The sequence below is a fragment of the Pseudorasbora parva genome, chromosome 20 (assembly GCF_024679245.1).
Source record: "Pseudorasbora parva isolate DD20220531a chromosome 20, ASM2467924v1, whole genome shotgun sequence".
NCBI classification, from domain to species: domain Eukaryota; kingdom Metazoa; phylum Chordata; class Actinopteri; order Cypriniformes; family Gobionidae; genus Pseudorasbora; species Pseudorasbora parva.
In genome coordinates this window covers 37,635,144-37,657,478 of record NC_090191.1, presented here as the reverse complement: position 1 = coordinate 37,657,478, position 22,335 = coordinate 37,635,144, and the positions used below count along the sequence as shown (strand labels likewise).

The 22,335-nt window shown below is 38.2% G+C and overlaps 2 protein-coding genes across 2 annotated transcripts in view; both read left to right on the top strand.

Moving 5' to 3' along the window:
* ttll12 (tubulin tyrosine ligase-like family, member 12) overlaps positions 1–8,333 on the top strand; it is a 35,062-nt gene extending 26,729 nt beyond the window's left edge. The window contains exons 10-14 of the mRNA XM_067428536.1: positions 2,805–2,956; positions 3,338–3,419; positions 3,499–3,567; positions 6,853–6,991; positions 7,614–8,333. Coding sequence (XP_067284637.1) covers positions 2,805–2,956; positions 3,338–3,419; positions 3,499–3,567; positions 6,853–6,991; positions 7,614–7,765 — 594 coding nt within the window. The 3' untranslated portion in view covers positions 7,766–8,333. The remainder of the gene's footprint in view (positions 1–2,804; positions 2,957–3,337; positions 3,420–3,498; positions 3,568–6,852; positions 6,992–7,613) is intronic.
* Positions 8,334–8,845: 512 nt separating this feature from the next.
* LOC137049826 (uro-adherence factor A) lies at positions 8,846–21,624 on the top strand. Its single transcript, XM_067428535.1, has 3 exons — positions 8,846–8,973; positions 10,736–11,040; positions 14,988–21,624. Exon 3 carries the CDS (start codon positions 15,037–15,039, stop codon positions 21,262–21,264), a length of 6,228 nt encoding a protein of 2,075 aa, XP_067284636.1. The 5' UTR covers positions 8,846–8,973; positions 10,736–11,040; positions 14,988–15,036; the 3' UTR covers positions 21,265–21,624.
* Positions 21,625–22,335: the final 711 nt, after the last annotated feature.

The window sequence follows — 22,335 nt, the reverse complement described above, 5'->3', positions numbered from 1 at the left end:
TAAATAATTTAGAAGGAGAGATCTTGTTCACTTATGGGCCTTTTGGGGCCTGCGCAACATGTGTTAAGCACTTTTTGGTCTTTGATCATGTGATGTGTGTATAGCTATACATGGTCTTATCTGAGCATCATTATTATTCAGTACTTTTCTGAATATTCTATGTTGAAATAGGCCTATCCTTTTGACCGCTTCCATGGTTTGCAAAACAAAGGCCTAATATTACATAACCAAACACCACAAACTAACCATGAAAGGCATAAAATAATTATTAATCAACTAATAGTTTTTTCTGGTGATTTAAGGAATAATATTGGATAAAATTGGTCTTTTTTTCCATCTTTTTAAAAAAACTTTTGGTCAATATTTTGTTTTTTATTAATTATTTGTCTCTTATTACTTTTAGATATTGTATTAACCTTTTATTTCTTATGAGTCTATTATTTTACTCAATTTTTTTGTTATCTATTTATTATTCATCATAATGTTGAGTAATCTTTTCTTACATGTTATTGATGTAAATCATTCATATGTATATATTCATGATCTGTATTTGTGCTCTTCTGGGTTGTAAGGGAATGTGGTCATCCTGTTCTCTGCTGCGTTTTCGTAAAATTGGCCACATTTTACATTTGCTAATAGTGTTCTCTGCCGACATATGTTAAGATCGATCTTGAGGATTCTCTTAAAGGTGTCAAAACCACAATCGCTTATCTGCGCCAGACTGCTGCAATTTGGCACGGTCACTCTGACTTTTAGTGTATGTCATAAGGTGATAAGTTATTTAGCGGTAGCGTAGGCAGAATGCTACAAAATGCACATATTTAGTGAGAATGTGACATGCTTGAGCAAAAAAGACAAAGTTTTGGGGTACCAGCACCCCAAAATTAGTAAGAATCTAGTATTGTATTACATTCAGTAAATATGATGCAGGGTGGTGTAATAAGAAATCGTTCTTGAGAAAATCAGCATATTAGAATGATTTCTAAAGCATCATGTGACACTGAAGACTGCAGTAATGATGCTAAAAATTCAGCCTTGCAATCACAGGAATAAATTACATTTTAAATAATATTAAAATACAAATGGTTATTTTAAATTGTAATAATATTTCACAATATTTTTAAATTTTTTATCAAATATTTTTCTGTCCTTGGTGAGCATAAAGAGATTTCTTTTGTTAGTGGGTGTGTCCTTTTTGTCCTACACCTATGATTATTCAGGTAGGTGTCACAGAAGGCAAATGTAACAATACAAAGACTTATCTTACTGGTTACGATACAAAGCAGTTAATGCAAAATAAAATAAAACTAAATCAGCTTAAGCTAAAAGCTCTGTAGTCAGTACTACTCTAACCAGTAATATTGAAGATGCTGTTAAGCGTCCCTCAATAGGGTATATAGTGTCCTTCACGCCTTTACTCCTCAGACTTTTTATTATTATTATTTTTTAATTATTATTATTCTTGTTAGGAGTATCAGTGACTCTGTGACTCATGCTCAATCCGCCGGATGTCCTTCCTCTGTCGCTTACGCTTGCGCTCCTTCTCTTCGCCTGGCTCACCTCCGCTTGTGGTTGCAGCATACTCTGCTCACCCCGGTGTATCTTCTCTTTAAACTTTTGTGGTTCATGAACTACAGCTGTCATAATTTTCTGCACATCTCATCTGGTTTCCATTACACCCAAAATGCAAGCTCATTCTCAGTTGCCATTTGCACAACATAGCATTTCATCCTAGCATATAATGGAATTCATTCTAAAAGCAAGTAAATAACATCTTTGAACAGGAAACTTGCAATATTAATATCAAAATCCAAAACATTTCATTGACATTAAAATAACTAGTAACACTTTATTTTAGGGTTCAGTTATTAACTATTAACTAGTTGCTTATTAGCATGTATATTACTAGGATATTAGCTGTTTATTAGTACTTATAAAGCACATATTAATGCCTTACTCTTCATGACCTTATTCCAAGTCTTTTATTCCTACCCAATACGTAAACTTTAATGCTACAAAAACTACCTTACTAACTATTAATAATAAGTAAATTAGGAGTTTATTAAGGCAAAAGTTGTAGTTTATAGTGAATGTGTTCCCCATACATACTAAAGTGTTACCAAATAACTTTTGAACAGTTGTCCATGGCCTCTTTTGACATTGCAACAAGAATATATTTCTCAGTCCTAAATTCAGCAGTGTGGTTATTTACAGGGCTTGCAACTGCGTTGTGTGAAAATTGTATGTCACTTATACAGTGTGAGAGAGCCGCTCTGTGCTCCACAAACACGTGTCTGCTGTGTGTTGCGGGTTTTCTTATGTGGGTTTGGTAAGTGTGACGGAAATATGTGCTGTGTGTCATCTGAAGGCTTTAGATCCAGTCCCTGTTCTCCACCACAGCTGCTCCTGTCAGTTTTATGCTATGGTTTTATGTTCTATAGATGACTCAAATGCTGTCTGTTAATGAAGGTTTGATAGATGAACCCGCGGCTCGATCTGACTCTTGTTGTATCTAAAGTGATAAGGCTTTTCAGTTTTTGGGATGTCACCATCTTTGAAATGACCTTGGTCATTGGTTACTGGAGTTTGACTCCCATTGCACATTTATAAGTAAACATTTCAAGACTCACCTGTATGTAAATGTGGTTGTCAATTCCAAAAACTGATGTTGTGAACAAAGCCTTTGTGTCTGAAGTGTGATTTGATGTACAAGTCTGTGAAAATTGCACAAGCGATGACATCTGATGACATTAGATATGTTCCTTCACACCCATAAGGGCTTAACCTGTGTGTTTCTCTCTCAGGTGGTGAGCAAATATTTGGAGGACCCCGTGTTGTTTAATCGAGATGAGGTGGGCATGGTGAAGTTTGACATCCGCTACATGGTGTTGCTGCGCTCTGTGGAACCTCTGCGTCTTTATGCATACGACGTGTTCTGGCTGCGTTTTGCTAACAAGTAAACATCCATACACATTCCACATCCCTTCGACATATCTGATAACCCTTTGTCCAGAACAAATCATATAGAAGTCATGTGGCTAAGCATATAATTGCAGTTGAAATATCTCAAAAACAGTGAGAAACCAGGTCACCCTAAAGGACAGGGAGATGACAGAACTGAATATACTGAGGCTTACCATGTGTTCCTGATTACCAACAGGAATTTAGTTTGATGAATGAGAAAATGTGAAAGAATGAAAGATTAAAGGTATTGGCAAATAAGAATGTGATATAATTGATCGTGCCATGATGATATCAGCAAACCTGTTTCTTATGCATTTACATTAATCATACAACACATTGTTTGTATTAAACACACAATTGTCCTTCTGTCTAGACCCTTCTCGCTGGATCACTTTGATGACTATCAGAAGCACTACACAGTGATGAACTACGCCGAAGATGTGCAGCTCAAACAAGTAGAAAAATGCTGCCTGCTCTGTATGCTTAGGTCTGTAGAGTTGATCGCAGATGACCAATGTTTTTGTTTCTCATCAGATTCACTACGATGAATTTATCCCCATGTTTGAGAGCCAGTATCCACAGTATCCATGGAAACAGGTTGAGGTATGGCTTTATGCGCTTAAAATTTATCATACCGTGGTCCTGTCTTTTTAGGATTTGTTACACACACACACACACACACACACACACACACACACACACACACACACACACACACACACACACACACACACACACACACACACACACACACACACACACACACACACACAGATATCTTGATCTTCTCTATTTATAGTGTTCCAGTGTTCCCACTTCTGGTTTCACTTCCTAATTCCTCTGCTTATGCTTTACAGTTTTGCGAGTAAAACTAAATGTATTCGAGCCCCCCTGCTGTCAATAATTGTATCGCTTAAAACTCATCTTTGATAATCACAATGACATATTTAAAAGTTTTTTTCCTGTGAAAGTATTTTCTTCATGCCTTAAAATAGCTTGAATGTGACTTTTACACCCTTGTCTCATTTAGTATATGCAGAACATGCAAATGAGTCCCCACCTCCACTCAATAGCTGCGTTTCCACTGTCAGGCTAAAAGCAAGCATGCTGGTGTGTGTCAGGTGCAGCCGCGTTTCCACTGTCACTTCCGGGGCTTCTTTGGGTTTTCTCAGGGCCTCCTTGGGGCCAAATGCCAGGGGTTTTAGCCTACCAAATAACTTAGTCCAAAGTGGGCCGATTGGAGCTTGAGGAGTCATCATGAACAAAGGCAGTGTTTGTCAAAGTCAGGAGAGGTTCAACACAGCTGCGAATTTCCCATGTTTTCTTATCAGGCTACCAGTTATCCTCAACATTAAAGGGGTGATGAATTGAGAAATCAACTTTCCCTTGAGCCTTTGATATATAAAAGGTCATGGTAATATAAAAATATCCTGTAAATTTCAGAGCTGAAAACTGAACTTCCTTGTTAGTAAAATAAAAGCTTTTATAGACACCAGGCCCAGAAAACGAGGCTTTCAAATCAATGACGTATTAGAAGGGTGAAACGCCGCCTCTAAAGATAGATGTGTACGCTGCTTCTGTAGCCCCGCCCACCGACTCGTGGAGCTAAACGAGCAATAAACATGCCGAAGATCGCAAGAACATTTGCCGGCATATTGAGATTAAAACACAATGCTGTTCCTTCTATATTGGATCTGACGGGAATGGTGCGGCACACTTATTTGAGTAAAAAACTTTGCGTTCGATTGCTACGAGCTCAAAAGGTTTTGCAAGCAAATGCAGGTTCACAGGGTAAATCTATTAACATTTAGCAGAAAACTTTTTGTGACATGAACGTATAGTTTCCTTGGGGGAACGCAAAGGTTTTGCGAGGGAATGCAAAAGCATTTTCTCACATCATATTTTCCACCACAATGTCCTTTTAGGGGCTTTGTATTTAAAGTGAGCTGAAAATTGTTTTAAATGTTTTAAAAGGTGTTATGAACTGGCTTTAAAAAAAATTATACTGTTGTCTGAGGTCAACTAAGGATGTTTGTGTGGTTTTTAAATTCAAAAACATCATAACTAATAAGTAATAGGCTATTTTCTACTCTGGTTTTTTTGAGGCTCTCCAAAACGCTGGGTTTTGATGGGTGTGCAGCACTGGGGACTTGGAAGTAAACGCCCACGGCTAGGATTGGATAAGATTTACATATTTAATGAGCTTCAGCTCCCCTGTCAGTTCAAATGAGGAAGAGGAGAGATTGAGGGAGAAGCGGCAACCGGAATGATTTTCTCGATCATGGGGCTCAGAAACGTCTTTATCAAGAAAACACAATGATTTATTTATCATCCACCCGTGATTGATTGGACTATTATTTTTATATTACACATAGCCCACTAGATCGGTCAATATGATCGCGAACCGTGCACACACACACACGTGCGCGCGCCGCCCTTCAAAAGTCGAGACACGAGAGACAACAACTCAGATCAAGAACAGAATTTTATTAGATTCATCAGCCTCCCGGGCTTTGTGAGCCCTGGCCCATACGTGTGTGAGTCCAGCGTGCTAAAGGTATGATATGTTAGACATGTACACATAAGCAAAAGAAAGTTTATTTCTCAATTCATCACCCCTTTAAAAATCCTGTTTTCTGTCACACCAGCTCTGACTACCTGATCCACTCGGTCAACTGTTTGACCAAATTTGCTTTATTAGTAAATGTTTTATGTGATATTTCAATTTTGCGCACAAGTTAAATTTGCAATTTTGGAAGGAAATGTAGCTAGTGGTTTGGATAATAATATAAAGAATAGAGGAAGAGAAACACACACAACTCTCTCTCAAGGTGAAGTTGCACTAGACAGTTGCCGTTATCTGCCCTTTTCCCAAAACACTAAAGATTTTGGTTAACTTTTACCCAGCTCTTTCCTCAATAGAACGGGAGATTAACTTCTTCCACAGGGAAGAGGCTAGAAACTGTCTGACCTATGTGACCATAAGCATTTAGATCATCAGTGAATGTGAGAATATGTGCATACTTGAGTGTGTCTGTGTAAATTGATATATCACTGAGAAGAGGCAAATGAATCGAAAGCAGCTGATTCAATCACTATCTTTCATGATTATCACATTATTCAATCATCATTCATTTCTTTATACTCAATAACGGATCAATATTGATTAATAACTGTTTTATAGATTTTATGTTGGTCTCTAAATATCTTATTTATATTTTGTTCTCGGCTGAAGCTGTATTCTACGTTTTAAAATATGGTTTTCTTTATGTACCGGAAGCATTTCCACACAAGGAACAAGGCTACTAGGATTGAATGGGAAACAGGGACTGCTTTTGTATTGCAAGTATAGGATAAGGTCTTTGGGATCCCTAAGAAAGATTGGGTGCCTGACTGGCAGATGACCATATTTAGACTTGTTTTTCTATATTCATCACATTCCTACACCATGAGCTATATGTTGTATTATCTCTCTCATTGGTTAAATCTTTGATACACCCCTTGCACTCTTTCTATATAATCTCTTCTCCTCTTAAAAAAAAAGAGACTTTATACTCTCCCTCAATGCTGATTACTTGTTCATTCGATTGCCAATTCATAGGACTGGCATGAGGCACGCCTCAGGGGCAATAATCTAACAATGTTGATTGATTGTGGCTCAAAAGGGATTTAATAAAAAGGTGGAGCACCATCAGTTCACACTGGGTCGGGTGTCACTAGTAACAAAGTAACCAATTGCGTAAACACATCAAAGTTGTCGATCTTTGTTATTGCTTATCAATCAAGATCGACACACACATACAGACAGAACAACATCTAGGGCCATCATTTTAGCTCTATGTCAGCAGCTTTAATATTTGTTATTCTTTTGAATGTTGTTTTTTGCAGGCAGATGTCTTTAAAGCATTCTCAGAGCTCTTCCAAGCAGCTTCCTGCCGTCCCGCCCCATACGGGATCTGTGCGTACCCCTCCTCCAGAGCCATATACGCCATTGACCTCATGCTAAAATGGGACCAGACAGTGGGAGGTATATTCTGTCAATGGTCAAAACACTCCATCAATTCAGATTAGAAAATTTCATTATAGAAGAAAATTAATTTTAATCATTATGCATGAGGGTATTTCTGTGTTCATTTATATATAAGAACATTGTGTTATGTTTGCTATGCATGGATTGAATTAAAGTCAGCTGGTTAGGAATGAGATCTAGATATGACGGGAGAACTGGGGAGCCACAGAGGCTAGATCCGTGACCCTAAAGGTTACCGTGTACTTTAATCTGAGGGTCTAGTTGACTCTTCTTTTGCAAATACGATAAGGTTTGTCTCTTATTCAGTGATAGTTAAAATTCGCCACAACAATGGTGATATTGTTTTTTAGCCTCTTGTACGCGTTTAATCAGCAGACAATAAATCTCACTGTGGATTTATTGTCTGCTGATTCAACGTGCACAAGAGGCTAAAAAACAATATCACCATTGTTGTGGCGAATTTGAACTGAAAATGGTGTCCCAGACCTAGCCTAAATAAATTCAGAGCGAGGACATGAGGATGTGTCCTGGGAAAAGAAGTGGGATGTACTCATGTGAAAACGCAATAGAATAACATCAGTTAAATTGCATAACTCATATATATTTTTATTTTCTTCAGGAGAACGTGTGATGCAGCCTCAGATACTGGAAGTGAATTTTAGCCCAGACTGTGAGCGGGCCTGTCGTTATCATCCAAGCTTTTACGACCACATGTTCCAAACACTGTTCCTGGATCAGATAGAACAGTGTCCAGTCACTCAGATTTTATGACCAACCTGAATTCCAGCACTAAAATAACGTCTCGACGTTAACCATGAATAGACATGTCTAAAGCCCCTTTAACACAGGGTTTATGTCATTAGGTTGGTGTGGTCTGTGTAGCAGTTGCATGTGGGAATCACTTGCGTGTGGATGTTTGGATTTTTCACTCCTGAATATGTTAACTTTGATTTTAGTGTCTAAATTAAAAACTCTGTATAATGAACAGAAACAGAAGGCAATGAAGCTAAGTACAAATGTTAATGATAATGTTTGTTTGTCTGTATATTTGCCATGTAATACTAAAAATATGCCATGGGAAATAACGTGCCCTGTTATAGGATATTTCCTCTGGGATCTCCATTCCATTCTGCTTTCCCAGATTAAATACATGCATAGAGCAGAGTCTACTAAATGCATGCATATGCTGAAAGCATATTTTCTTGCAATAATCATAGGAAAACTGCATCCAAAACTTTTTTAGATGATACATAAGGCTCAAAATTTTGCTGGTTAGTGTGAATGATGAATATACCATCTGGTGGCAAAGAGCATTTTTCTTCATTAAACCACCATTTGAGCAACTTATAAACGTGCTATCTACAGAATGATTCGATTATTTTGTAATCAATTAAACATTTTAAAATGTATTTTCTATAATAAGATTTTCGTCTGACTGATCACACTGCATCAAAAAGTAAATAGGTGAAGATTAAAATAAAATATAAATGCATATTTACATATCAGAGGGTTGCATCGATTCGTGAATAGGCCTACGAATATTCATGCGCTGATCGTGTGAAATAACCGTCAATGTGCAATCATGTGGGTCATAAGCATATTAAAGAGGAATTGACGGCAAAATGGCGCCAGCACTAATGAGAATTGCCTCTCGTTCACACTTCAATTTGTCGACGATCACACATCGCCAGGCTGAAGAATGTTGCGCCCACCCCCCTCTGAGACTCAGGGCATGCCTGCCGGGAGAAAACCAAACAGACAGAGGAACTAATTACTGTCAGTTGCAACCTGCAAAATGCATGTGTTGTAAGTTAAAGACGCATTATATGAAAGCAGGCATCGCAGAACATCTCAGAAGTTATAAAATCCTTTCCTAACATTAAACGCATGTAGGCCTATATTAAAAGTCAGGCTACTATCAACAATTCCTTAATTCAAAAAGCCCGTTCCTGAGTGACATCATCCTGCAGGAATTTCTGGTGAGAAATAAAGCATAGGCTAGTATTAGGAATAAAATATTTCCACATATTTTTTTTTAATTAAGTTCAGTTGTTCCCATGTATTTTTTCTTGGTTAGGCTATGCAAGTTTCAATTTAAATTAGGTCTATATTAAACTTCATGTTAAACTCGTGTTGAATCTAATTAATTAATTACATTTATTAAATAATTTTAATGTTCAATTGAGAATCAAGTTGCTACGACTTTCTAATCACACTTTTTTCATATGTTTATCGAATAGCCTTTTTGAAGCTCTTTGGGTAAAAGGGTTTGACTGCGCTCTTGATTTAAAGGTTGTTTACGCGTAGTTGACAATATTAGTCTGTCACGGTTATGCTTTATATGTTGTATATGCTCTTTTGACTTGTGTTTTTGAAAAGAGATTAGTTGGCTGTGCTTCACCATTAAAAACAATGTTAAGAATGTTAATAAATAACTGGAAAAAAATGGAATGGGGAAGGGCTTAAATAGCCTAAAAAATAAAAAAAAAACAGGATGCACACCCATTCAGGGAAAAAAAACGATGAAAGAGAAAGTTTCTGAAATTGTCAGCTGGCATCTCGGCTTTGTTGACTGGATCAAGATATTCAATTTGTGGAACGTCTTGATTTTGTTGGGTTATACAATTTTAAAACAGCACAAACAAGAGAAAGTAGAGGCCAGATATCTCCACAGGAAACCTGATTTATTGGTGCACAGGGTTGAAGAGAAAGCATGCTAAACAGTGTGAGCAGACTTGTGAAGGACATTGTATCCAAATGTATCACATGCATATAGTATACAGAGTGTTGTATGCTAATTTTGTAAGAAGATTCAATGTTGAGACTGGTGGTTGTAAAATTGTCAAGAAAAGGTCTAAAATTCTCAGACATTTCATATTCAGTGACTGGGGATAAAAAGATATTTATAATTATGCACTTTGCTGTTGGTATTTTGCAACCCTTTTGGATCGATGTTGTTGTCAGAGGTGGAGGACTGGGCAGATGTGATTACATCACTACACCCTTCTTCTACCTCTGCAGGATGTTGTGGTTTTTACACCCCTTTGCTCTATTGCCATTTATATGCATTAAATGCTTGCATGCATGCTCGCAAAACTAATTTCAATTGGTTATGTGCACACACAAAACAGGCCCCAAGCCAATGAAACTGGTATGAAAAACCTTGAACGCTAAACATCTTACCTCACAGAATGGCATTTAGCAAACATTGAATGGTACTCTGATCTGTTTACATTCTGTTCGGTGACGTACGCTATATTTGAGAACAGCCAGAGTCAAAAATACAAAGGTGTGCGCATCATCAAACCCAAACAGGGCTCAGGTGCAGACAGACACAGACAAACAATCACAATTAAGGTGACCACCTGTTGTCTATAAAGAGCTGTACCTTAAAACTCAACTTTAACTCTAGAGAAGTTTGTGTCTGACGAAGACCTGTTGGTCGAAACGTTGCAATAAACTTAAGCAGTTATAGCAGTGTGCGGACATCACTTTTGTTTTTGTTTTTTGCGCTTTATGTTTGAGAGCATGTTTAATGCATCACGTGACACAGGATAAGCCTAAGGAGCATGAAAAGTTTTTTCTAACTTAATTGTCTTCAAACGCATACATACATGGGTGCATATTTGCACATATAATGTTGTTTATTAACAGTGTTGAAAGAAGCTAACAATTTAAAACAATGAGAAACAAATTATTTATGCTACATGTGGAAATTTACATAAGCCTATTTTTTCATAGGTGATAAGTGCTGGGCGGAGCCGTGGAGGATGTGTTAAGACGCCCCCTTCTTTGCATGCATTGGCATCTGCACATGTGCAAGGGTCGCAGTCGCACCCTCAGAACCGAACGCGCCGCGAGTTTCGCCCGCTCTCATCTCAACCGATGTCGTTTATGGATATGGGATATAAGTTTTGCAAGTTTAATGCAACGCTTTAAAACCAAGCCCCTGGGATTCTCATGCGGATTACATCTTTGTTTTGAAAAGGAAACATTTGGAGACCCAAAGCGGACACGGAGTCGATGTTGGATATGCACTGAAAATTGTGAGTATTTGCTACACGGAGTTAAGAAAGTTCAAATTGAAACGATGCGTCTGTGTAAATATATTAATAGACGGTTATGTTTGTGTTCTAAAAAAGGTTATCTTTTTTTAATGAGCTTTTTTTTTTTTTTTGGTGAGCTGCATATCTTGCATAGTCCTACATTTATGCATTGCTCACACACTTAACAAGTAACGTTAACTGTTATGGCGAGTCGTTTAACGTGTATTCATTTTAACTAACTAGTTATGTCACTAGCAAGTTATCTTGTGGAGAGTAGTTTCTACAAAAATAATATTAGATGCAAGCGGCGGAGTAATTATTTTAATTTTTTATTAACCTTAATGGAGTTTAGCAGATTAACGTAACGCTACTTGCAAATGTAGTCTGTTTTAATTATTACTCGACTAAATTGTAGTTACGTAATGTAGATTACTATATTTGGATCAAACTTTTTATTCATTTGATCTAGCTATCTCGTGTATCATATTGATAAATATTTATATATCAACGACAGGAAATGCATTATTACTCAGGCAGGTCCCACACTGGGCTCAATGAAAGCTGCAGGGGGTCGTGTGAGTTCCTAGGCTTGATTAAATTATTAAAAATTATTTGAAATGGGAAAAACTACCATAATAAAGCTTGAACATTACAAAATACTGATATTGTATTTATCTCTCTGTCAGTGTGTTATACGACATCAATGATCTCTGAGCATGGTGTTTTGTCCCCGAATTTATAAGTGTCACATTTATTTACATGTCCATTATATACTGTAAAACTAGTCAAAGCTAAATAGTATGCCACATATATTATATGAAGGACAATTAAAAAAATGAATTAGGGAGAATTAATACATTTTTAATAATTTACTGCCATTGTTTGAATAAGTACTTTCTGTAATCCATAAAAAAAGCAACTATAATCTGACTGAGCATTATAAAATCTAATATACCGGTAGTCTAATTACAAGTAGACCACTACATTTTTGCAGATTATGTATCCAGATAACATGTAATCAGTTACTACCCAGCACTGCTGATAAATGACACGACCAAACCCACTGTAGGCTATACTGACATGAGACGCTTAACAAGCATGTCTTATGTTCCATAAGTTAATTGGTGTTTTAGAATCAGAAGCAACAAATCACTCTTTCGACTCGAGTCAGGTCTTTCAGTCAGGCTGAGTGACGAATGGATTAGCAGAATTATTTGCGATTCAGTTAGAATATTTCGGACATCTAATTCACATGCTGAAGTTTTGGGAGTAACAGAAATGGGATGCTTTGTAACAGATGGCAAAGAGTGCTACTGACAGTTCCTTGAAACAAAACCTGCAAATGGATTCTGTTGGCATATATATGCATACATACACACATACCATACCATGAAATACTGCCACTGACTCCATGTTCCCTAAAATATTGGTGCTTCTTATTTATCAGCTATATAGTTATTCCAACAGTAATTGGGGTACAGTCCTATTAAGTTAGTCTCTATTGCAAAAAAGTTGTCGTTTACCAGTAACAATGGAAAACACACTGGTCACTGAAAGTATTAGCTGTTAGTGACAATAATCACACTATTGGAAAGAGTACCAGCATCTAATTAAAAGTTAACAGTACTAATAATGATGAGTATGTATAAAAATATACTCATTCATATTTTCTTTAATTACTAGTTATTAAAAAAGAAAAATAAGTTACATTAAAATAACTGGTTGCATGTTAAACCGGTCCATCTTACAATAACTGCTCAAATGCAGGAGAGGGTGTTTGTAGGCTTTGTGTGTATAGAATGACTTCAACATAATTACAGAAGCCTATATTGCAATGCTGAACTATATAGTTAGACAGCATTTGAAGTCATGACTAGGTTCAGGTCAAAGGTAACGGGAATATGCGCATCCTATTACTACGAACAACAGCTGCCAGTGTTTGAGGAACACTGTGCATTACAACCTAGCCCAGTTTTACATTTTTACTCTAGAGCTGTCAAAGGACATTTATTTTTAGTGATATCTGTAAGGTTGCTGGGACATTTTAGGCATGACATTCAAATAGAAAGCGCTTTGCTGCAGTATTAAAATTATAATGTAAAGTATGTCAGTTATTCATTAATGTTAATAAGAATTTCAATACATAAATATCATTTATATTTCTGTATGAATTTGCTTTGTTTTTATGTTAGTAAGTGGTAGTGGTGTAACGATTCACTCATGTCATGATTCGATATAAATGGACTGCATTTATATAGTTCAGGGCCACTTATTTTGCTCTAGTCTGCCCCTGGGTTCAGGCACCCTTGGGGTAAAAGTACAGTTGATCATATGTCTCTAGAGCAGGGCTATTCAAATCTTACCCTGGAGGGCCAATGCGGTGAAGAGTTTAGCTCCAACCCTAATCTAACACACCTGAACATGCTAATCAATGTCTTCAGGATCATTAGAAAATCACAGGTGGGTGTGTTTGATCAGGGTTAGAGCGAAATTCAGCACCGCAATGGCCCTCCAGGGTAAGATTTCAATAGCCCTGCACTAGAGCATACATGATGGAAAATTGTTGATCTATAGACAGACACACGATATTACTGATGTGAAACAGTATCTGAAAGAAGAGGCTGGTATCTGTATCTGATAGAACCCATATGGTAATCATTATATCAACCAGGAGAACTGTCCTCCTTCAATGTAAAGAATCGGGACCATGAGACTCACCAGATAAACCTAGTATCCCTATGACAGGAGAAACATGTGGGGAGGGGATATGCTTGACTTAAAGAAAGACAGAGAAACATAGAAGACAATTGAAAAAGGCAGGTCACACTTATATTTGTATGTTGTGGAATGAAATGATAAGGATAATAAAGGTGATTACTTAAAGGGTCAATGCTGAGATATACATAACCTATCACTGCTTTAATTTGGAACGAGAGATACAGCTGATTTATTGGTCCAGTTTGGGTTTGTGATCTCTAACCCAGAATAAAACCTAGTCCAGAGCAGGTTAGCTGTGTAGTGTCAGTTACCAAGTTGATGAGCACTGATTAAAAACCAATCCACCATCTTGAGCCCGAAAAAACAGTTTGGTTTTTAAACTAATCTCAAACTTACCTGATTGGTTTCCACAAAAGTGTAAAAGCAGCAGTAGAAATCAATGTACAGGTTTCCAGACTGAGTTGTCGAATGAAATCAAATCGCTGGCAGATCAGTCAGGGTCTAGATTATAGAGAACGCAAAAATATAGGCTATGATTTCTTTAAGATATGATTGATAAAACATAAACAAGAAAAGTATCCCCCCCCCTGCTTGTGTACTTGTGTACTTGTGTATAACCGCCATGAAAATAGTGTGCATTGTAAAAATCATTACCTCACATATAGTGAGAATAATGACTAGATCAGGATAATCTTAGCTCCCAACATCCCAACCCGAAGCGTACTATATTTAGGAGAACAGACCTAAAGGACTCGGACTCAGGCAACACATCATACAGTATAGTACGCACATACAGACTATATGGTGATTTATTTTGTATTATAACTAACAATAAAATGTAGGGGAAAAACCTGCTGAGAGTTTAACTTTATCTTCTAAATATCTGAATACACTGAGTAAAATATATTTGCTAAAAGTAAATGGGTCATATTCAAAACTACAATAGTAATAGGTGCGTTGAAGCGGTGTTTGAAAACAAAGTATTGCGGGAGCGATTCAAAATCATATGGAGCCGTCTGCTCTCTAATCGCTCTCATGGTATTTCAATGCCATACACCGATTGATCTGCACAGCACCAGCACCAAGTCAAACACAACAAATGACTTCAAGCAGATTTCTAGAAAATCCCTCGCCCCTTTTCTTTATGCATATCAAGTAAAAATTCCTTTGATTTTTGAATGTTATGTGTCCAGATTTCCATATTTATTAACATATTTTTCTTTGTTTAGAACACTTATTGTGTAACTCGGCAAAAGAGCAACGGCAGCAGCCATTGAGATGCAGGGATACACATGGAATTCAAATCAACTTCCACCATCAAATTACCAAGAACATGCATCTCCGTACCAAGAGCGACCTCCACCTCAGTACCAAGAACGACTTCCTCCTCGGTACCAAGAACGACCTCCACTGCATTACCAAGAACAATTCCCGCCTAAGTATCAAGATGTCAGGAATGAACAATCTAAAATGTTCCAGGGACAGTACAACACCCAATTTTATACAGCTTCACAGACTAGATATGCCAATGGACAACAAGATGCTGATTTTCGGCAAAACTTAAATGGATATAACACACAGACAAACCGGGCTCATCCCCAATACCCATATGCAGCCTCAAACACACAGCAGTACTACCCAACTGAAAACTCAAACACAAATGGGTATTATGCCCAATTTAACACACACTCAAACGTTTCCACCCCACAGAACTATAGAAACACAGGCCACAATCAAGCTAACATGTATTGGTCTCCAAAGTCAGACCATGGCAACTCTGTGGGTAGTGACAGGGGTTGGAAATTCCACATGTACAACAATGGCAGCTCTTGTTCTGTGAACAACCAGCAACTTCAACCTGTTAGAACGGCTCCTCATTGTCATCATCATCAACCACAACCACAACCACAACTACAACAACAACAACAGTTCTCAAGACGACACTCAGGCAAACAACATAATAAGCACCACTGGACTCAAGGACGCCACCCAAAATCCACTTCTCTGGACCATAAAAAAGGAGTTTCCCAGAAATTTTCCAAAAATCAAGCACCGAGCCAAACTGCAACCAGTAATACCTCATGCAACTCTACAACACCACCTTCTTGTGCACAGAGTGACACTTCAATGCCTTCTAATAACTTAAACCAAAGTCCTGTTAGCCAAAACCAGCCAGAACTGAGATCAAATGCAGGTCTAGATGTATCAACAACCCAGTCTCAGAATAATCAAAGGACTGAGCAGCAGTCTCAACATAGCAACAGTGGGACATATAATGTCAATGAAACATCGCAAATCACACACATCAATGAAACCCAGCCTAACTTGAACAATAGATATGTTAAATCTCTAATATATAGATTACTGTGTACAAAGGACAATGAACAAGCAGATACACCGCAATCAGATGAAAGAATTGCACATCACAACACTGGTTCAGAACAGTCGGCGGTTTGTGCAACCAACAGGACTGACCATCATTCAAAGGAACCTTTTTCTGAACCTAGTGCACAGTGTACAGCTGAACCCCCAAGTAAAAGATTCAAGTGTGCTGTGGTTCAGAGAGACTATTGGAACAAAGACAGAAGTGATTTTGGAGTGCAGTCTGTCCGACCTGGTACCCATCAGACAGGTGGCAATGAGAACAGACCTAAAGGACTCAGGCAACACATCATACAGTATAGTACAGACCCAGCGGACTGTCTTGAAGCGGTGTTTGCTCTACAGAAAGTCTCTCAGCAAGTTCACAAGGCCATAGCCATCGTTCCACCCATTTCCCAGCAGACCTCAAACACTGCACAGATGGCTGATACCAGCCCAAGAAAAGCTGACAGTCCACCTTTAAAGATTGATTCCGTCTGGTCACTTAAAGAGTCTGATGCACAAAAAATTACAGATGACAAGTTGCCTGAATCCCCCTTACCAACGGCTCAACAGGAGGAGAAAAGCCTGGAAATTGAGTCCACAAGCAACATTGCAGACTCTGACATATGTTCTACTATCCCTACAATTACTGATATATGTTCTACTATCCCTACAAGTACTGCTATATGCTCTACTATCCCTACAAGTACTGCTATATGCCCTTCTATCCCTACAAGTACTGCTATATGCCCTACTATCCCTACAAGTACTGCTATATGCCCTTCTATCCCTACAAGTACTGCTATATGCCCTACTATCCCTACAAGTACTGATATATGCCCTACTATCCCTACAAGTACTGATATATGCTCTACTATCCCTACAAGTACTGATATATGCTCTACTAACCCTGCCCTACTAGTTGAATGTCCAAATAATGTTCAGCAAGGTGACTGTGATTCAAGTAATACATCATTTGACTTGTCCAGTGTGCCAGTGGTTAAGTACACACTGGGGAAACTAATGGACTCAGTGAAGTCTTTGGAACTGGAGGAATTATCATCAGAGAAATATGAGAGCCCAGAGAAATATGAGAGCCCCGTGAATGCGATCTTGCGACTCTTTTGGAATGGGAATCAAGTTTATCTTGTGGAGAAATTGTTGTTATTTAGAAAGGAGTTAAGTGAGCTCTCATCTGTGAAAATCATATGGGATCATGAGTCTGTAGTATTTGAAAGCATCGAACCTGAAAACCTAAAGAAGCTAGCTCATTGCGTAGTTCTCAACAATGAGATGTATTCATCATCTGAGGAGTTCAGGTCTTCTTGGTTAAATGTTGATGGACAGCCAGCTGATATTGAAAAGGTGCTTTCAGAACCGCTGTTGGATGACATGACTGTGATTGAGGCGCCATCACAGTTACTTTCCAATAACACCGTTGTCACGCAGGCCATTTTAGGTGTCAATGCCTTCAAAGACCTGCCAGAGGTTTCATCGGCTGTGACAGCTGTAAATCCAGACGTGGGTTGTCCAACAGCTCTTTTCACACCCCAGTCAGGAAATGATGAGGAGGAAATGGACACAGAAAACAATGGGCATTCAGATGCAGGCCTGTCTAGAATTAAATTTCTGAGCAGCATCCCCAGTGAGAAAGTGGCATTCAAGAAACAAGAGGACATCAAACAAAACCACAATTTTAACACACAACCTTCAGTTAACTCCACATTAGCAGAAAGATCTACAGAGAAACTTACAGACTGCAGCAATAAAGTGGAAGTATCCAGACAAGATCATTCTGAGCAAACACGTCATAATGCGTCTGTGTCAGATATACTTCCTCTGAGCCCTGGAGACAATGTTTCAGATGGTGTAAAAAACTCTCAGGTGTCTCTTTCTACTGAGACTCTTTGTATTTCCAAGGATACATGGCAGATAGAAGATATCTCTGATGATGAAACTCCAGTCAATAAAGAGGCTCTTAATAACTCCTCAGACATCGGCTTGGTAGAAGATATTTCCGATGATGAAACTTCTAGAAATATAGAGGTTCTCCCTAACCCCTCAGACGTCTGGCTGGTAGAAGATATTTCCGATGATGAAAATTCTACGAATGAAGTTCTTCCAAAACCCTCAGACATCTGTCTGGTAGAAGATATTTCAGACAATGAAAATACTGGAAATAAAGAGGTTCTTCCTTACTCCTCAGACTTATGGCAGGTGGAAAACATCTCTGATTATGAAAATCCAAGCAATGAGGACACTTGTAGTAACTCCTCAGACATATGTGTGGTGGGAGATGTTTCTAATGATGAAAATTCAAGCGACGATACCTTGTCAATGGGAATCACAGTGCTATCGTCTGAAGATGCTAAAACTTTTTTCCAGGAGTTGGAAGATAAACCTGAATGTGGCATCAAAACAACTACATCAAATTTTGACTGCCCAGATCTTGTAGCTTGCTTTGATGTACCCAGTCAGCCTAACTATGATATTTGCTCTCTCTGTGGTTCCAAAACGAAGATATCTGATTCCACTAATGTGACAGACAGTGATGCTGATCTTTTCTGCCCCCGGTGTTGGGAACAGGCACCATTGCTGGAGCTAGAAGAGGAGCCATGCTCTCCTATGACAAATGAGGCTGATGTACTGGGCTCCCATGCTAAATCAAACAAACAAGGTCTACATTGTAGTTCGCCATGTGTTAAACTAGAAGTCAATGAGGCAGATGTGGCTTCAAAAAAGGAATACATTGTGGATGAAATGCTGACAGGACAAAATTTGCCATCTCTTGAACTGAATGTCAAGGAGCTAAGTGTTGCGTCACCAGAGACGTGTGTTGTGGATGAAGGATTGACGGGACAAAAAAGAGACAGTATGGTAAAATCAGAACTGGGAGAAAGTTATTGTCCACCATGTGCTGATTTGAAAGTCAAGGAGCCAACTGTTGCTTTGCTAAAGGAAAGTATTGAGAATGAAAAACTGACAGGACAAAAATGTCATGGCATGGTCAAATCAGATCTAGGACAAACCCATAGTCCACCGTCTCTAGATCTAAAAGTCAAGGAGCTAACTGTTACTTCAACAAAGAAATGCATTGTAGAGGAAGAACTGACAGGACAAAAAAGTAAAAGTTTGTTAAAATCAGAACTGAGAGAAAATTGTAGTTCGCCGTCTCTTGAACTGAAAGTCAAGGAGCTAAATGTTGCTTCACCAGAGACGTGTGTTGTGGATGAAGGACTGACAGGACAAAATGGAGATATTATGGTAAAATCCGAATTGGGACAAAATTGTACTCGCCCATCTCTTGCACTGAAAGTCGATATGCCAACTGTTGCTTCAACAAAGACATGCGTTGATGATGAAGGACTGAAAGGACAAAAAAGTCGATCATCAGAACCAAGACAATATTGCAGTCTATCATCTCTTGAACTGCAAGTCAAGGTGCCAAATGTTGCTCATCCAGAGGAATGTATTGCAAATGAAGGACTGACAGGACAAAACAGTGACAGTATGGTAAAATCTGAACCAAGACAAAATTGTGGTCGACCATCTCTTGAACTGAAAGTCAATGAGGCAACTGTTATTTCAACAAAGAAATTCATTGATGAAGGTCTGAAAAGACAAAAAAGTGAAAGTTTGTTCAAATCAGAACCGAGACAATGTTGCAGTCCACCATCTCTTGAACTGCTAGTCAACGTGTCAAATGTTGCTCCTCGAGAGGGATATACTGGAAATGAAAGGCTGACTGGACCAAAAAGTGACAGTACGGTAAAATCAGAACTGAGACAAAATTGTGGTCGACCATCTCTTGAACTAAAGGTCGATGAGCCAGCTGTTGCTCCAACAAAGAAATGCATTGATGATGTAGGACTGAAAGGACAAAAAAGTAAAAGTTTGTTCATGTCAGAACTGAGACAAAATTTTAGTTCAGCATCTCTTCAATCGCAAGTCAAAGTGTCAAATGTTGCTTCTCCAGAGAAATGTTTTGCAGATGAAGGACTGACAGGACAAAAAAGTGACAGTATGGTCAAATCAGAACTAAGACAAAATTGTGGTCGACCATCTCTTGAACTAAAGGTTGATGAGCCGACTGTTGCTTCAACAAAGAAATGCATTGATGATGAAGGACTGAAAGGAAAAAAAAGTAAAAGTTTGTTAAATTCCGAACCGAGACAAAATTGTAGTCCAGCATCTCCTCAATCGCAAGTAAAAGTGCTAACAGTTGCTTCTCCAGAGAAATGTTTTGCAGATGAAGGACTGACAGGACAAAAAAATGACAGTATGGTCAAATCGGTGACACCAAAAGTGCCTGAAATTCAGAGGCCAGCTGGACAGGAGATTAAGCAGAAAAATGATTTAACAGAGAAAAACAGATTGGACAAGCCCCATCCGCTCTTGCAATGCAACAAACCACCTTCAAAAAAATCTGCTTTTTTAAAGCATAAACTAAAATCTGGTAGCACTAGTACTGATTCTGATGATTCTGTGCTTTTCGCTCCGGATATTGTGTTTAAAAAGAACTTGCCACAAAAGAAGAATCTGCCCAAAAAACGCCCTAGCGGTGAGAGTCAGGAGTGCAGAAAGGTGAAAAAATTCAAAGAACACAGGCAATCAAAACAAGATTATCCTGACAGAACCTCACCTCACCATAGAGAAAACCCACAGAAAGTTACAGAGAAAGTGCTTGGCCATTCAAATGACACGTCGCCCTCAAAAAAGTTTGAGCTGCACGGTATTCTGTCACTGAAAAAACCCAAAACTGAGCCGAAAAAAGTGAGATTTGACTTGTATGGATCCAATAGAGAAAAACAGATCTATGCTCAAGAGCGGCGTTTTTCAGCCCCTGCTACCTTAACAGTCTCTGATACTTGCAATGACTATAGAGATTTGCTTTCTGCTAAACAAAAGGTTCATCACCAGTGGAGTAGCACATTTATCCCTAAAACAAAGAGGTCACCACAGGAGAGAGCGCCGCAGAACAAAAAACCACAGAAAACGAAGGACGCCTTAGAGTCAAGCATGAGTGCATTAAAAAGCCATATGGCTCAAAGAACCACGCTGCTGTCCAGTAGTAAGAGAGAAACAAATCACTTTAGAAAACCGGTTTTTCATCAAAAGCTTACAAAAACACTAAGCGGCTGATCTAGTTGCTTGTTTATTGCTTTTATTATGTTTACTTAAATATGTTTATACATTATAGCTGTGGCTGAAATGTGACAGTTTTCTGTTGACGACAGTGATGGATGTTTTTTGTATTGTTATTGAAAGCAAAATAGAAAACTTTATTTTTCTAGAGCATTGTTTGTCATGTACTCCACTATATGTGACTGAAAAAAAGACTGCAAGCAGTGTTATTTTATAAGAGTATTTTTTTATAATTATTTTAAGTATTTCTGGAAGTTGTTACATAGTGTAAAATATAAAACGTGTATTTGGAAAATAGCATTACAGTTTACTGGAAAGGCAGCTATGTTACTTAATAAATCTTAAATTACATGTTCATTTGTGCTTCTTTGTTTTCATTTGTTATTGCAGAAACATCTTAGAACATTTACCAGTATTTATATTACTCATTCCTTATTACCTTAATTGTACATGGTGGTTGGTATAAAATGGCACAATGGTATAATACCATACTTTGAAATTATACAACTATAAATATATGTGTGTGTATGTTGATTTTTAAATTAAGCTGACCTTTTTGTGGTTGAATCATGGGACTGGACAAAGATATCTCTTATTTATCATTTGTATATGCCAGACATAGAGACATTGAAAAGCTATTGCATCATTCCAGCTGTATGTGTTTCTCCATTCCTCTGTTCCTCCATTGTCCCTCTCTCTGTCCCTGTCTTCTCTTCTGGGGAAGTACACTCAATTTGGATGTTATATACTAATCAGAGGAACTCACTAGGAAGAGATTTCCTTATAAGGTAGAGAATCCTTCGTCATATGTTTGAAATAGACTGTTTACTTCATGCTTACATGTGGCACAATCCACATTCCTTATGAAGAATACTGTACAGTATCAGTCGACGTGTACCTCATGGAACAAATGCATCAGCAGAAAACATATGCAACATGTGCACACACAGTCCTGTTCCAAATATAGCTCAATCATGTCTCCTTGTCACATATGTACAGACACATGTACTGACTTCAAAAAATGCATCATACTAAAGGGTTGGGTCAGAAGCCCTTGTCTCTTCAACA

Excerpts from the sequence above, each read along its gene's own strand:
- LOC137049826 (XM_067428535.1), top strand. The coding sequence starts at position 15,037 with ATGCAGGGATACACATGGAATTCAAATCAACTTCCACCATCAAATTAC.